Source organism: Cervus elaphus, chromosome 2 (assembly GCF_910594005.1).
Source record: "Cervus elaphus chromosome 2, mCerEla1.1, whole genome shotgun sequence".
Classification (NCBI taxonomy): domain Eukaryota; kingdom Metazoa; phylum Chordata; class Mammalia; order Artiodactyla; family Cervidae; genus Cervus; species Cervus elaphus.
The window spans coordinates 20,675,384-20,692,567 of NC_057816.1; the positions used below are offsets into that span (position 1 = coordinate 20,675,384).

The 17,184-nt window shown below is 53.6% G+C and overlaps 1 protein-coding gene across 5 annotated transcripts in view; it reads right to left on the minus strand.

The window, feature by feature from the left end:
- ST3GAL4 (ST3 beta-galactoside alpha-2,3-sialyltransferase 4) overlaps positions 1–17,184 on the minus strand; it is a 54,007-nt gene that overhangs the window by 5,319 nt on the left and 31,504 nt on the right. For 3 of the 5 annotated variants that reach the window (XM_043873524.1, XM_043873528.1, XM_043873536.1), the window contains exons 2-9: positions 3,702–3,774; positions 3,307–3,391; positions 2,793–2,873; positions 2,496–2,593; positions 2,230–2,290; positions 1,446–1,541; positions 1,160–1,349; positions 396–539 (exon numbers count right to left, since the gene is read on the minus strand). In XM_043873524.1, coding sequence (XP_043729459.1) covers positions 396–539; positions 1,160–1,349; positions 1,446–1,541; positions 2,230–2,290; positions 2,496–2,593; positions 2,793–2,873; positions 3,307–3,391; positions 3,702–3,774 — 828 coding nt within the window. Of the gene's footprint in view, positions 1–395; positions 540–1,159; positions 1,350–1,445; positions 1,542–2,229; positions 2,291–2,495; positions 2,594–2,792; positions 2,874–3,306; positions 3,392–3,701; positions 3,775–8,810; positions 8,816–17,184 lie in introns of all 5 variants that reach the window. The other 2 variants (XM_043873535.1, XM_043873516.1) reach the window with 2 other exon arrangements.

Consider the following 17,184-nt stretch of genomic DNA (forward strand, 5'->3'; position numbering starts at 1 on the left):
GAAGCCACCAAATGAGAAGCCCATGTACCGCAACTAGAGAGTAGCCCCCTGCTCACCACAATGAGAGAAAAGCCCACGCAGCAACAAAGACCCAGCACAGTCAAAAATAAAAGTATTTATCTTTAGAAAAAGAAAAACCCTGCCATTTGTTCTTTTAAAAACAAACAAAAAAAAAGAGTACGAACTCTGCCTTGCTGTAAACGTCAGTGCACCAGTCTCTCATTACAGGTGTGTGCCTGGGGCCTGTGTTATTTGGATGCATGCCGCCCTCTCCTCTGGTATTCTCCCCTCATCTGGGGTCCTCCGGACCTCCCCAAGCCTCTGGAAGTCCCACCTACTTCCCACCCAGGACGCCAGCCCTCTGGCTTCCCCATCTGTCCACAACCCCTCATCACCTGCTTAATCTTGTGTGGCTGTTGTATCGGCAGGCTCAGCAGTTTGTCAGCTGCGATTTCCATGTAGAAGGGGTTAAGAATCCGAATCTGTTTGGGGTTGACGTCCCAGATGAGGGGAGGCTGTTTCCAGAAGCCCTTTCGCACCTAGGCGGGTAGGGATGGAAGGCGAGAGGGGAGTGGGTCAAAACCTGCTTCTCGAGTCCAGCCGCTGGGCTCCTCCAGGGAAAGGGGTCCATGTGGGGATGGCACGGAGTGCTCACAAGTGCGGGGTGAGAGGTGGGAGGGGGAACCGGAGGGGAGGAGCAGGGAGAGAGGGGAGTGGGGCAGTCCCCAGGGGAGGCCAGGTGACATGGTATGGAGAGTATAGGGTCTAAGACTTGCTCACTCCCAATGACATCCACACAGGTAGAAGGGGCTAGGTCAACATCTGGCAGAAAATGGCCAGCTGGACAGTTGAACATTCAACCGATGGCAAGGAGAGAGAGTGAACTTTCTGGGGTGTGTCCGCCTAGAAGGACAGACAGCTCGACTTTTCTAACCTACCCCCACCTGGAGATGACTACAGACTGGTCCCTCTGCTCCCAGGCTTCTCACTGGGGCACCCTGGGCTGCTGTAGCAGAAGGCTGAGCTCACGCCTCGCCCTCACTGGCTCCTGAGGATCTCAGGGCACGCATGATGGAGCAGGAGGGCCTGCTCCGGGAACCCCGGACAGCGTTCCCCCACCACAAGCTGAGACCTCTCCCCTCCCAGTCTCCCCACGTACTCGCTTCTTATCACTAAGGATGCTCTCAATCCAGTGGAAGTCCATGGCCTTGAAAGCTACCAAGACGAGGAGTGTGTCGGGGTTGTCCTCCACTTTGGGGTTGAAGTGGGCAGATTCAGGGTAGAAGAGACGCATGGTGGTCTTGGAGCCCACGTCCTGCTCGTAGCCAGCCACCGGAGCACTGTTTAACCTGGGAGGCGGGGAGGAGGATGCCTGTCACCCTGACCCCCGCTGGTCTGCCCACCGTCGCCCCCCAGACAGAAGAGGGAAGGGCGGCCATACGGACCTGATGACCACGTCGTACTTGTTGATGGCCTCTCCCAGAGAGCTGTTGCGCAGCCGATGCCCGTTCCCCACCACCACGCAGCGGCGGCACTTCAGGCTGCCATGGGAACAGGATGGTGAGACCCGGAAGGAGCCCCTGCTCCGGCTTCACCGCACTCTCCTGCCCCCATCTGCCCCAGGCCCCCTCAGGCCCTGCTTCCCATGGACCGTGCGCACGCCAAGTCACTTCAGTTGTGTCCGACTCTGTGCGAGCCCATGGACTGTAGCCCACCAGGCTCCTCTGTCCATGGGATTCTCCAGGCAAGAGTATTGGAGTGGGTGACCATGCCCTCCTCCAGCAGATCTTCCCAACCCAGGGATGGAATCCGTGTCTCTTAAGTCTCCTGCATCGGCATGCAGGTTCTTTACCGCTAGCACCACCTGGGAAGCCCCCTACATGGACCAGGCATCTCCAAAGAATTCTGCTCCTGGTCATGCTGACTCTGCAGCCCTGGGCTTTCAAGGGAGAGGAAGCTGAGCAGAGCACAGGAGAGAGAGAAGGAGAGGAGGGAAGATGCCTGGGAAGGACTGCGAAGCAATCCCATTTCAGAGTCCCCGACTGGCCCCCAGGCCGGCCTGTTACCACGGCAATACCCTCAGCAACCTCTGCCCACTCTGGCAGCCCGATATCCAGGCTTGGTTGCCATGGGGACCAGTGTCCCCACCTCCCTGGAGACAGGCAGGCTCACTGGGAGGTGCTGGACCATGACTGTTTCTCACTGAGGCAGGAAGGCGTGTCTCCTTACCTCTGGATGCTCTCTGGGATGGAGTAGCTGGTGATGGCTAGCACCCGGAGGAGCAGATCTTCTGCAAAAGGACCAGATTCAACAGGGCTGATGACCACAGCAACCTCTCCGAAGGCTGCCAGCCCTCCCTCCCCTGACCCCAGTGTCTGAGCCTGGCTGAGAACTTGGGCGCTGGGACCGTGGATGGCAAAGACCGAGAAGTAGTGTGGCCAAGGTGAGGCCACCATTTCCACCCACCCACCCCGCTCCCCAAGGCAGGCACTTACCACTCCCCTTGGTCCCGTAGGGCAGCTCATAGAGAGATGGGGTCTTGACCCAGAAATAATCTTTAAGCTGCAGGAAGAAAGGCTGTTCTCGGGAGTAGCTGCGCAGAGGTGAAGGCAGGGTGGGGATGAGAAATCGATTAATCTTGATGCCAGAAACAGGGTCAGACCACAGATTAATATCACGTATACACGTCCAAGGACTCCCCCGCCCTCACTGGCTTCACCTGACCCATGTCCTCCAGCACGGTTTCCTCCTTCTAGCTGTCCTCAGCCCACCCCCCACCCTCACACACTTACTTGCCAAAGAGCTTGGAGACCATCTTCTCCGCCTCACCCTGGAGGCATGGCTCTTTCTTCCCTGGGACGGGAAAATAAAAGCTGGGGACAGAAAAGAAGAGGAAATAGGGGCTCCGGTCAGACCTCCCAGGCCCAGGTGCCAGCGTTCCAGGCAGCCCCCGCCTCCTCCCAGGGCATGAAGGCTCCAAGGCCCTGAAGAGTGACTCACAGGCTGGAATCATCTCAGCCCAAGTCGCACCTTGAAACCAAGTCACTGCGAACCCAGCTCTTCTCCTAAACCCCTTGGGTGAGAGACCTGGGGACCCATCCCAGACCTTACCTCCCCAAACCCTCCCAACCATGCTCACAGAAAGATTCTAGCTAATAGTGTAAGGGAGAGGCCACCCCCTGGCTCTCTGAACCCTCCTCCCTGTCACTAGGTCCCCACTCCATGACACTCCATCCCTGAGCCCCCTTCCTAAAAAAAAAAAAAAAAAAAAAAAAACCCACAGAAGAACATGAAAGATGGACTCACAGTTCAATGTACCTGTCCTCTCGAGAGATAGAGTACCACACCATGACAGCCAGGAACAGAGCCAGCATGGCCAGGAGCTTCCAGCCTGCGGGGTGAATGTACACAAGAGCTGGACGCAGGAACAGGCAGGCATGGCCCCAGGCCACCTTCCCACCTGCCCCACCTGCCCCGCCTGGGGCTACCGCAACCCCAGCTCAGAGCAGGCCCCTACTGGGCCATAGTTCTCTGGCTCGGGGCTTGGACCTGAGCATGTCTGCCATCCTTCAAGAGGAAGAGAGGTGCCCCCAGCTCCGTATCTGTCCTTCCACAACCCCTGGAGGGTCAAAGGAAGATGCTGAAGACTGCCTCCGGGGAGCCCATCGCCAAGGGTGGGGGAGTTCTTGGCGAACACTCACGGGACTTGCTGATCATGTTTCTCAGGTGCCAGGGTTCCTGGGGAGAGTTGTCATCCCGGCTGCCTCGGGCCACCTAGGAGGCAGGAGTCACAGGCATGCAGTCAGCATCGTGGATGCTCTAGCCTCGGCAGTGGATCAGGGTACACCCACCGCCTGCCTCTTCCAGCCTCCAGGAAGCGCACAGCTGCAGGGCCATCCAGGGAGCAGCCCTCCTCACTCTGGATGTCCCCCTAACCCCTCAAGGTGACCTCAGGGGTCCGGAGGGGTCCTATGCCCCAGAAAGGGAAACCACGTCCCACAGCTCACAGATTCCATCCCAGGCCAGACCGGCCCACCCCAGCTTCCCAGGCGCAGCTCCCCTCACTGTCCTCTCCCTCAGTTTGACCTCAGAAGGGTCAGCTCCAGGAAACAGATGTACATCCACCCATTTTCTACATGAAAGTTAAGCTCAAAGGTACAAGGGTGTGATTCACATTTGCACAAGTGAAGTGAAGTTTATCTCTTCTGCACATTCAAGGCATTCCTTTGGTGCTGGCCACCACCCACCCCTCCATCACCAAGCTCCCGCTACTCCACCCGAATAGGTCCCCTGGGGCCACACCCTGGGGTGAGGGTGGGGGCCACCAGATGGTCCAGGAGGCCTCCTGCAGCCCTTTTAGACTCTGGCTGAGTGCACATGTTGTCGAAGTCCTCACTGCCCAGGTGCACTGGGGAAGGCAGTGGAGGGGACTGTTTTAATGGGAGCACGGGGAGCAGGAGAGGCTTCCTCCATAGCACAGCACTAAAAAAATCTGCCTTCAGTGCAAGAGATGTAGGAGACGTGGGTTCAATCCTTGGGTCAGGAAGATCCCCTGGAGGAGGGCAGGGTAACCCACTCCAGAATTCTTGCCTGGAGAATTCCCCACGGACAGAGGAGCCTGGAGGGCTACAGTCCATGGGGTCACAAAGAGTTGGACACAACTGAAGTGACTGAGCATACACACACACGGGCAGTGGGAAGGGTCTGGTCGGTCACAGAGGAGACAGGAGACCCTTTCAGGTAAGGGCAGAGGCTGGCAAGGTGAGGACGGAGCGGCGTGCGTTGCTACATGCACACAAAGACATCCCTCCGATCACACATCCAGCCGAGGGCCATGCTTCTGAATCACCAGGAATTCATTTCTGCAGCTCAAAGAGCCGCATGAAGAGATATGGGACACAGGGCACCAGCTTCTTCTCTCCATACCACTTTCACTTCCCCCGGTGATCTGGTTCATAAGAATCACGAGAGCCACGTACTAAAAACACAGATTCCAGGGCCTTTTCCTGAGATTGCTTCAGCCAGCTGGGGTGGGACCTGGGACAGGCATTTCCACAAGCAGCCCGACTGATTCTTCTGGCAGATCAGGAAAGGAAGGGACGCCCTCATGATTGTGCTCTCTTTCAGATAAACAAACAATCTCAGATGATTTCTCAATGGTGGGGGCCCGCATCAGGACGAGCTCTGGTTCTTGTTAGAAACCATAAATCGATTATCCTGAACGCTGTTCTATGAAGAAGTCGATACTCTGCTCTGGGCAGGGGAGGGGGGCACTCCCCAGGCTCCACCCTGAGTCCACAAACAGGCAATGAGAATGTCGAGGGGAAGGGAAAGCGGATAGGGGAAGAGGGGGATGTGGACCAGAGTCAGATGTTCTCAGCAGGGTCAGGAGGGCCCATCTCTGAATCCCAGGGCAGTTGGAGGATGGCTCTGTCCAGGAAGGGAAAGTTTTAGAGTTGTAATCAGCAGACCCCAGTGGAAGTCAAGACCTACTGCTTTTCCAAGGGTGGCCCGCCTTCCGATCCAACCAAAGCAACTGCCAAGTCATTCCCGACCACATCATCCCTTTCACACGCTTCTCCTGATCTGAAATTCGTTTAATTACTTGCTCTCTGTCTGCCTCCCCCACTGCAGATAAGCCCTCAGAGGGGAAGAATCAGGTCTATCTTATCCCCAGCTCAAGCCTCAGCATCCCGCACAGACAGTGCTCAGCAAGCACTGAATGAATAACATGTCGGGTTATCTTGGGGGAGTCACTGTTCCCTTTCTGACCCTCGGTTTCTGTAAAACTGGGAAGTTGGCCTAACAAATGCTTGTGATTCTACTATATCAATATTTATCAGATCCACAGCCTGAGCCTCACCAGGGACCTTATTAGAAATAAATAATCTCAGGTCAGACTTCCCTATAGTTCAGATGGTAAAGAATCTGCTGTGATGCAGGAGAATGCAGGAGACCCAGGTTCCAACCCTGGGTCAGGAAGATCCCTTGTAGAAGGAAATGGCTACCCACTCCAGTATTCTTGCCTGGAGAATCCTGTGGACAGAGGAGCCTGGTGGGCTACAGTCCATGGGGTCACTGAGAGTCGTACATGACTAAGTGCCTAACACACGCAGCCTCAGTCCCACCCAGATGCACAAATCAGAGCCTACATTTGCAAAAGATCTCCTGCTGATTCACACATACAGTCAAGTTTGAGAAGCACTTGTCAAGCGCTTGTCAAGATGGATGTCCTTGAACTTGGTTGAACAGGAGAATTGCAGTATCTGGGGTTCCCTACCTGGGAATTCTGACAGAACTGGTCTGGCCTAGCACTGGAATTTGTTCAAGCACCCGGGGCGATTCTAACCCAGTCAACAGTTGAGAACCACTGGTCCAGATAATGGTGGAAGCAGGCTTCTCAATCTTCAATACGCACATTCTGACTCAGTGGGTCTTGTGAGTCTGCATTCTAACCAGGTCCCAAGTGGTGCTTGCTGCTAGACTGGGACCATGCTTTGAGCTGCAAAGCTCGAAACCAGATCCTTCAGGCTCGCCCATTTCTTTACACTGTGAACTGCACCTTCTTCCACCCTCTGAGCCCTCAATCTTCCTTTCTGATCACAAATAAGCACATCGCACTCCGGCTCCCTTTATTGGGAGTTCACAGTGCTGGGTACACAGGGCAGTTACCTGAGAAGTTAAAGCATTTACTGATATCTGGGCCCCACTTACCAAGAGTCTTATTTAATTGGTTGAGGGATGGGGCCCAGGCACTGGCCAGCAAAAAACCAAACAAACAAAAAACCCTGCCTGCCTTGTGACTTGACCATGCAGCCAAGATGGAGAACACTATAGAGAGTGTGTTCCACGGTCACTGAAAAGTCAAAGGTCTCAGCCGTCCTCGATGGAGCAGACCTTTGCTGGTCGGAGATGACGGGTCTCCAGGAACAAAACAATTACTCTTTTTTGAACCTCCTGCCCAGTACAGTTCTACCCTTTCTTCCTAAATTTATGCTAGGTAGACTGGCTAGTCTTGGGGTTTGCTCCAAGAAACCAGCCAGGGATGCCATCTGCCCATGACTTCCCCTGGCTGGCCAAGCCACGAGAAGGCTCAGCCCCTCTAGGATTCTAGGAAGACGGGCTTCTTGGGCTGGCTGCTGCCTCAAGACCACTCGGAGCCTTCTCCCAGCAGCTGTCCCCCATCCCTGACAGCCCCTGGGGACAAAAGGCCATGAGGAAAGTCACAGAAGGGTACCTGAGCAGGGGAACAGAAATCTGATCCACTCATGTCCAAAGTGTGGCAACCTCTGCCTGCCACCAGCTGCCCGGGAGGTCCAGCTCAGCCAGGTAAAGCCGACCCCAAGGCAAGAACACCGTGTGCCCTCCCAGTGTTCTGCTGAGAACCACGGTGTCCCTGCCCACAGAGATGCTGAGCCCTGCCTCGGACTCGCCGAAGGGCAGGACTGGGGGACGAGGGGGAAGGACTGAGGCCTTCCGCAGCCCTGGGACCTTGGCAGCCTCACACGCTCCGCAAGTACCCAGCAGGCACCCGCCATACCAAGAGGAACAGGACAGGGCGTCACCCGTGGACACGGCCTGATGCCAGGCCCCTCCAAGCCCCTGGGCCCATCAGAGGGCTGTGGCTTAATGTTCCTGAGAAGGGGGATGGGAAAACCAGTGGGGCAGAAGCAGAGACTGCGATCTTACTGGTTCAGAAACCCTGAGCGAGTCACACGATCTATGTCCGTGTCCCTCAGTTCTGGGTGGAAATCCGGGGCTGCCCACCTGCCACCTCCACACTCGCCTGCCAGTCCTGCTCCCTCCTGCCCCCTCCACCACGCGGACACCGGTCCCCGTCCACCCTTCCAGCGTTGTTCCCCACCAGTGATTGATGCCCCGACCTTGCTGCTTCCATCTCTCCCCTTCCTCCACTCCCTTTGACTTAGACTCAACTCTCCCTGTACCTAAAACACAAACAAAACCCTCTCTGGGCTTCTGTGGTGCCTCAGTGGTAAAGAATCCGCCTGCCAATGCAGGAGACGCGGGTTGGATCCTTGATCCGGGAAGATCCCATATGCCACGGAGCTACTAAGCCCATGCGCTGCAACTACTGAGCCTGTGACCTAGGGCCCAGGAGCCGCAAGTACTGAGCCGCAAGCGCCACAGCTACCGAAGCCTGCATGCCCGAAAGCCCGTGCTCCACAGCAAGAGAAACCCCTGTAATGAGAAGCCCACACAGCACAACTTGAGTAGCCCCTGCTCTCTGCAACCAGCAGCAGTGAGGATCTCCCCATAACAGCAAAAAAAAAAAAAAAGTTAAAAAAAAACAAACCCTCTGCCTCTGTCTCCTCCTCCAGCGACCCGTGCATCTCCATCTCGACCTCCAATCGTCAAACATTCACCTGTGCTACATGCTCACATGCCCCTCAGCCCTCTACCGGTCCACCACCCCATCCCTACCTTGTTTTTATGCTGAGTTCACTCCTGCCGCAGCCCTCCATGGCCTCCTAACTGTCAACCTGAGAAAGGTCTATTTTCACTCATCTCCCATCCCGAGGCCTCTGCACTTATCAGCCAAGGCCTCCCTGGCTTCTAGCTCAAGACTGTCTAGGTTTCCGCTGCGCCGGCTGCACTTTCTGTAAGCGCTGGCATTCTCCAGGGAGCTGCCCTTGAACCCCTGCTCTTTCTCTGTTTGTTTTCCCAGGCCAGGTTCGTTCATCTTTAGAGGCTTAACTACTACTCAAACCCTGATGATTCAAGCTCTTTTTTGAGCTCTGTAATTTCTCTCCTGGAACCCATCCTAATATTTCCAGTTTTCCACTGCACACCCTCCCTGTGTGTATGCGGAGTCGCTTCAGTCATGTCTGACTCTTTGTGACCCCTTGGACTGTAGCCCACCAGGCTCCTCTATCCATGGGATTTTCCAAGCAAGAATACTGGAGTGGGTTGCCATTTCCTTCTTCAGCTCATCCTCCCTTAATGATCTTAAAGTTTTCACACTTAACATGTCCAAAACTGGACCCCCATCTGTCCGCACCCTCCCAGCCCCACATTCTCATCAGCTCATCCATACAATGTCCCCCTTCCCTTCACACCATCCCTGCTGAATGCCATCCATTCTACCCCTGGTTCCTCATTCCAGCAATGCTTGCTGAACTCCCACTAAACATTGTGGAGGCACTGGGGTGCAAAGCCTGATACAGATGAGGGCAGCGTGAAGGTCACATAGTCTAGAGCCTCAGAAGTACTGAATTGGCCAAAGAGGTGGTTCAGGTTTTCCCATAAACTGGTACCAAAGAACCCAAAGGAACTTTTTGGCCAACCCAATTCTTCTGAAAGCAGCTTTCCTCTCCTTTTCCTGAACCACAGACTGACTCTAGATCTCACTTCAATTTCTCCACTTCCTAACTGGTCCCTTCACCACAAGTCTTGCTTCACTCAAGCCACTTCTTCAGAACTACCTTACCCAGTATGTTCCTAAGAAACAAAGTGGACCAGACCACCCTCCTGCTTTCACTGTTCCCCATTCCTTCAATGAAAAACCAAAGCTCTTTGTAGAGGCAACCAGGGTGCTTCCCTGGGCTTCCCTGGTGGCTCAGCAGTAAAGAATCCGCCTGCCAATGCAGGAGATGAAGGTTTGATCCCTGGGTCGGGAAGATCCCCTGGAGAAGGAAATGGCAGCCCACTCCAGTATTCTCGCCTGGGAAATCCCATGGACGAAGGAGCCTGTCGGGCTACAGTCCACGGGGTCACAAAGTGTCGGACACAGCGACTAAACAACAAGGGTGTTTCAGTCCCAGGCCACAAGCCCTGTACGTCCATCTCCTGGTTCCTCCCTAGTACCTGCAGGAGCCTCTTCTTCTTACAGAATCCCCAGCCCTCTGCATAGGCTTTCCTCCTACACGGAGACCCCAGGCCCCCACTGTTAGCCTCAACAATCTCACCCCTGCACCATCGGCTCAAACAGCCCCTCCTCTACGAAGTGTTTTCTGACAATTCTCGGCAATGTTTTTCTTTCCACACAATATTGTTTATGTCTTGATTTTAGCACCTATCAGATAGTAAAATTTTGTATTATCTAATTACTATTTTCATGGCTTGCCCACTATCCTCTGACCTCTCCAATTATAAGCTTGTTTATACCAACAGTCTATGACAGCACGTAGCCTAAAGAAGATGCTTTATCACATAATATAATTTTATGTTACACTGTTAAGTGTTTTCTATCTTGCCCATAAGACTATGACCTCTGAAGTCCAGGCCAGTTTTATATCTTCAGACTCTATTATAGTGCCTAGAACCTAGCAGATGTTTTATCGGGATGGCCAAAAAGTTTGCTTGGGTTTTTCATAACATCTTCCAGAAAAACCCAAAAGAACTTTTTAGCCAATCCAATATAAACATCTGACACACAAGTAATAAGATGAGATTTAAAATGTATTACATCCCTTGTTTTTGTTGTTGTTTAGTCACTAAATTGTGTCCAACTCTTTGGCTACCCCATGGTCTGTAGCCCACCAGGCTCCTCTGTCTATGGGATTTTCCAGGCAAGAATACTGGAGTGGACTGCCATTTCCTCCTCCAGGGGATCTTCCCAACCCAGGGTTGGAACCTGCATCTCTTATGTCTCCCGCACTGGCAGGCGGATTCTTTACCACTGAGCCACCTGGCATCTCTTAGTGATCCTGAAATGTATTGTGCACTCACTGTGTACAACACCAGGGGGCAGGTCCCAGCCTCACTGCCACTGCTTTAGGGACCAAGGGAGTCGTCACCGTGGGGACTGTCCTGTGCATTACAGGCTGGTTACAGCACCTTTGACCTCTACCCACTCGGTGCCTGTAGGACTCCCACTCTGCAGTTCCAATACCCACAACGTCTCCAGACATTACTGCACGTTGAAAGCTACACTGCAAGACTCTTTTTGTATATGTGCTGCCGAAGCGAGCACAAGACTCTTTTTAAAGTATGATCTCAACCCTGTGAGTTAAACACTATTATTATCTCCACTGTGGAGATAGGGAGGTGAGGTGCAGAAAGGGTCAGCAACTTGCCCAGGGTCGCCGAGCTAGTGAGGAGCTGAGCTCCAGAGGCCACATTCCGAATCCCTGCCCTCTACCACCCCGAAACCAGCTGGTAAAGATGTCAAGATCCTTGGAGAGCCCACTGGTAGCCCTTTGGAGCAACTCGAGGAAGTTGCCCTCCATTACATCAAAGTTCTTGCAAGGCTTATGAGAGCTCAGAGGAGCCTCGCTCGGTCCTTCTTGGGCAGGCTTCCTAGTGAGACAGTCTCCAGGCCGCCCCTCACCCCCCAGCTCCCCTGGAAGTCCTCCAGCATGTCCTCAATGCCCGCAGCTGTGTTCATGGGATTACCATCGCCCTACATCTGGACACCAGACTTCCACAAATGCTGGCAAAGCCTGCGTTCAGTTTCTCACGGTCGGGCCACTTCACTGGCAGGGAATCAGCAGCCCTTGGCTGGTAAGCCAGGTCTCCTGGACTGTGAACTGGTGTGGCTACTCCGTGAAACCTTAAGAGCAGGTCTGTGCTACATCTACTTGCAAACACCTCACCTCGGGAATCTCTGGTCACGTCTCCAGACCGCTGAGGTGTGTGAATCTTGAAGGTACCATCTATACCCACAGCGGTTCCTCAGCTTAAGAGTCCCCTCCCTGCCATGATTCCAGGGGGCGGTGTGAGCTGGAAGGTGACGTTTTTAATTTAATTTCCTAATTTTATTACGCCTGTGTTATAATAATATCTTCTGTTCTGCCAGAAATTCGCATCTAGCTTCCAGGTACAGCTACTTCTTTGCATTTCTTTCCCAAAGGTGGCCAAACGAGTATTTAAGTTATAGACATCCCCAAACTGTTACTTATCTGGGACAGATTGTGATTAAAAGTAAGGAATGTCAAATTGCATATTTTCCAACAGAAGCAAACTTGCAAGGTGTATTTTATTTCTTAATAGGGGCCTAGTGTGGACGATGACTTGAATGTAACTAATAAAGCTGGGAGGTAGGGCAAGGTGAGGACACAAGTCATTGGAGTCTTGCTCTGTTATATTCAGCCACTCCTGGGTGTGGTCCACTAACTGCAGTTCTCTAGAATGACCAGTCATCTGAATCACCACTCCTCAGCTCAAAATCCCCTCTATGGCTCCTGTCTACCCAGAGAGATAGGCCAAGCCCTTGCTCTGATCTGTGAGGAGGCACGCGATCTCCTGGCCAGCACCTCTCTGCCCTCCTTCCCCGTTTCCCTCATTTACTCTGCTTCATTCACACAGGATTCCCTGTTTTTGATTGGGCTGGGCCTACCCCCTGCTCTCGACCTTTGCGCCAGCTGTTCCTTCAGCCTGGAATGTTTTCCCCCAGACAAAGGCTTGATACCTCCCCATTCAGCTTTCCACTCATCTTCTCCACCTCCCATCAAAAATCCCCCCAACACCTGACATTTTAGATCCCTCTCCTCGACTGCCTAGCCCAGGTGGCGCCAGTGGTAAAGAACCCGCCTGCCAAGGCAGGAGACATAAGAGGCATGGGTTTGATCCCCGGGTCAGGAAGATCCCCTGGAGGAGGAAATGGCAACCCACTTCAATATTCTTGCCTGGAGAATCCCATGGACGGAGGAGCCTGGTGGGCTACTGCCCACTGGGTTGCATAGAGTCAGACACGACAGAAGCAACTTAGCGCACCTGTACTCCCCGCCTGCAAAGAACTGTTGTTTTGTTTGATACTGGATTAACCATGTCTGTAACAGTGACTGGCACTCAGCAGTCTCTAGATACAAATCTGTTGACTTTATCAATGGATCTAATCGTCGGGAACTTCAGTGTCACAGAGCAGGCTGAGCGAGAGGGGAAGAGGCAGTAGTCATAGATGAGATACCCACACCAGCCCCTCTGGCCTGACGCATGCTAGACACGGGCTGCACTGTGCCTTCCCCCTGTGCTGAAGAGAACAGCATGATCTCAGCAGGACCGGGGGGTAGCGAGCTGCTCTTGGCCCTGGGCTCTTGTGAGGCAGCAAAGGGCAGAGTAATTGACCAACTGCCTCAAGGCCCACCAGTGGGCAGATGTGGCACCTCTCCAGACATCCAGGCTTGGAGGAAAGGAGAGGATTCCCCATCCAGGGCAGGAAGCCTCTCTGTTCCCCACCCGTGGGCTCCACAGGGTACCCCCGGCCTCCACATCCGGCATCTCAAACAGCCCCGGCCTGCAACCTTCTGTAAAGAAACACTGATATTGTCCATTTATCAGCTGCCAGTCATAAGACACCACAGACACCACAAGACGCCACATGAAAATCATGTTTCTGGAGTCTGCCCGGGTGGGGCAGGAACTCTGAATTTCATTCGCTCAGTAACAAAACTACAGTGTTATGATGGGGTGGAGAATCAATAATACAGGTTCATGAGAATAAACAAAGTGAAACTCCAGTGTGGCCAGGGATCTGCACAGTTCCTTCCTCATGCCTCCCACCCAGGAGTCGACGAATCCAGCCCCCAGGAGTCTAAGCTAAAGGCTCTACAGAATTGGGGCTTGAAGCCACCAGTATGGCCAGTCCCCTCCCTCCCTCTGGCTTCCGGATGCCCCTTCTGAAGATGGTGGACAGCACCAGCCCCGTGGCATCCCATCCAGGGAGAGGTGACCGCAGCCTCACGTGGCCAGGGAACATACACTGGATGTCAAAGACTCACTACCAAAAACAGGAAACAATCACCTTAAAAATTACTCACATTGAAAGTGTATGAAAGTATGAAAGCGTTAGTTACTCAGTCATGTCTAACTCTTCGAGACCCCCATGGACTAAAGCCCACCAGGTTCCTCTGTTCATGGAACTTCCCACACAAGAATACTGCAGTGGGTTCCATTTCCTCCTCCAAGGGATCTTCCCAACCCAGGGATGGTCCCTGGATCTCCTTCATAGTAGGCAGATTCTTTACCTGTTGAGCCACCGGGGAAGCTTCATTTACACTGAGGTGGCCAACCAGCAGCCCACACATCCCCTGGTGGGCGGCCCGGGGCAAGAGCCTCAGCCTGACCTTCTGAGAGCCCTCATTTTAGAAAGCAATCATATTTTTTAAAAAAATTATTTACATTGATCTCACACTGAAAGAGTCTTTTGTCTATACTGGGTTAAAACAGTAAAATTAACTTCACCTTATTTTTACTTTTTGAACATGTGGCTAAATTAAATTTTTTTTAATTTAAAATTACCTATGTGACTTGCTTTAGTGGTTCCCATTGCATTTCTTCTGGACGGCACCGGACCAGTCTCCCAGGCGCCACCAGAAGCGTGTATGAAGCTGAATCCGCTTCTGGAGGGCTATACCGCGGCTGGCAGGCCAAGGGCTCCTTTACACTGATTCTTGGTCACAGTGAGCACCATCCTTAGGTCTCAACTGCATCAGAGTCACGAAGACCCTCCTCTTCTCTGTCAATGTCCCCTCTGCGGAGGCACCGTTCAAGGTGACAGTACCACCTGGCCCACCAGCCCAGCCTCCACTCTGCCCACACCTAACCTCCTCCTGACCCTGGCATCCCACCCGGGACTGGCTCTCAGCCCCTCCCCGCATGGCCCTCTTGAGCAAGTAAGACGAAGGGAGGTTTCCTGGTCACAGGGTGTCTCCAGGCTTAGAGCCCTCCTGGCACCCCACAGGGTGTGCTGGCATCAGCTCACAGTGTGGTCCAGGCATCTTGGAGCTGGTAGTGACTGAAGTGAGCCAAAGGTAACAATAGCCAGTTCTGCAGAAACAACACCTTCTTGGTATAAGAGTGTGTTTGTAAGCATAGCATCATCCACTTGGCAAAAAAGCATGGCCCTGGCTGGCTCTTCCTGGGTGCCCAGAGGACAGCCGTGATGGCTGGCAAGTGGGTCAGGCAGAACTGCCACCCCAGGACCTTGTCACCTGCTCTGGCCAAAAGCTGTGACTGGGGACTGGCCTCCAGGACTGAACCCCGCCTTGTTCACTTGCCAGACTATGACTTTGGGGAAACCACTGAGCATCCCTAAGCCTCAGTCTCCCAATCTGCAAAATGGAGGTAAAGAGTCCCTACTGGTTTGGTTGTGGTGGTGACCAAGAGAAGGTAGGTAATGCACACAGAAAAAAGTGTTAGTCGGTCAGTCGTGTCCGACTCTTTGTGACTCCAAGGACTGTGGCCCACCAGGCTCCTCTGTCCATGGGATTTTCCAGGCAAGAATACTCGAGAGGGTTGCCATTCCCTTCTCCAGGGGATCTTCTTGACCCAGGGACCGAACTTGGGTCTCTGGCTTTGCAGGCAGATTCTTTACTACTTGATCCTCCAGAGACACAGCAAACACTCAGGAAGAGTGACAGGACTCCTGCCTTGTGAGCTAAGTGGAATCCAAAGGCCGCAACTCTGTGGCACGTGGGTAGATGAGAACATCACTGAAAAAATACTGTTTTTCAGTCTGTTTTCTGACCGAAAGCACAGCATTAAGGGCTGAACCTTACATGGTGCAGAACTGTATGCCAACGGAACTGAGGAAGTCCCGGGTGAACCCTCAAGGCTTCACCAGACCTCCTAAACACACCCTCCCCTCCCCAAAGATAAGAATCTTAGCTCACATGCCCCCCTCTGCAACCTAATCCCATCTGAGGATGGAGGTGGAGGCGAGGTCAGAGTCAACAGTTTCACATCTGGGTCCTGGTCGGGGTTGATTACAATATAAACGGTGAGGGACCTGGTATCACTGGTGGGACCCAAGCCCAGGCTGCTCTCTCAGCCACCCCTCGAGGGTCCTGGTACTCACGCTTCCTCCCGGGGCCGGGTCCCAGGCCCCCCCAAAACTCCCACCGTCTGTTCTGCACCGCTGTTTCACCTCTTGTAGCAGGTAGCCCACACCGTCTCCCGTACTCAGGAGATCTGGCAACCCAGGAAAGCAGCGACTTCTTAGGGCCCACGGTATCTCCAGCACCAAATGTAACACCTGATGCGTGGCGGGTAAGTAACGAATATTGAAATGAACAGATGTCTAAATGAATGAGCAAAGTAGCAGAACAAGTATGAACGGAAAGTTTCGTCAAGTTAAAACATTCCAGACCCTTCCTTTGCAATGACCTGGGCAAACAAGGCGCCGGGGGCTTGTTAGAGGCTCAGTTCCGGACCTTGCAGAGCCAGCCAGGGCCATGCTTTTTTGCCAAGTGGATGATGCTATGCTTACAAACACACCTTTATATCAAGAAGGTGTTGTTTCTGCAGAACTGGCTATTGTTACCTTTGGCTCACTTCAGTCACTACCAGCTCCAAGGTGCCTGGACCACACTGTGAGCTGATGCCAGCACACCCTGTGGGGTGCCAGGAGGGCTCCAAGCCTGGAGACACCCTGTGACCAGGAAACCTCCCTTCGTCTTACTTGCTCAAGAGGGCCAGCCTGGGCTAACACCCCAGCCAGCAAGCCCCAGACCTCCAAGTATGCTTGACCTCCTAGAAATAGAGGAAAGGGGTCTGGACACAGACCTGGGGTTCAACCCAGGTGGTCACGGGGCCGGGTGTCCCTTGACAAGGTTCTACATGTCCTAGGCCTCATTTCTCATCTATGAAATGAGAGTAGCAAGAACATGTTCTCGGAGGCGTGGGAGATTCAAAACATAGCCCAGGATTGACAGCCCGCAGCCTCCATACCGACTGGGTCCAGAGAAAGCACTTGGGCCCTGGAAGCTGAAGGTGACTCCTGGTCTGGGCCGCTCCCCACCCGCCCCCTGCCCCCAGCGCGTGGCAGTCCCTCTCTATTCAAGGTCTGCCCCAGCCCAGTACGGGGAGGAGGCCACAGCTCCCATCTGCAATCACAACCATAACTGCGCTCACCCCTCCTCCCAGCTGCTGGGGCCACTGCACACACCACATGGGGCACACAGCTGCCCAGGGAGAGAGTACTGCCACCCAGACTCTGCATGAACTAAATGTGGATCCCACGTCCTAGCCAGGCTCAGGGTATGTTGCTGGGATGGGAGAACATGGGATGGAGAAGAGGGGTGAGGATTCATTGGAGAAGCCACTCTCCCTTTTTGGGTATATCACCTCCTAGAGAAGGTGCCCAGACCCCTGATCAGACCCCTCTCCTGAGCAGTACTCCATTTGCAGAACATATCCTCCCAAAACTGCCCAGCCACAGGCAGAGGCGGTGGTGCAGTGGTAAAGAGTTTTGGCCTTGGACAAGTCAGAGACGGCACATCATCA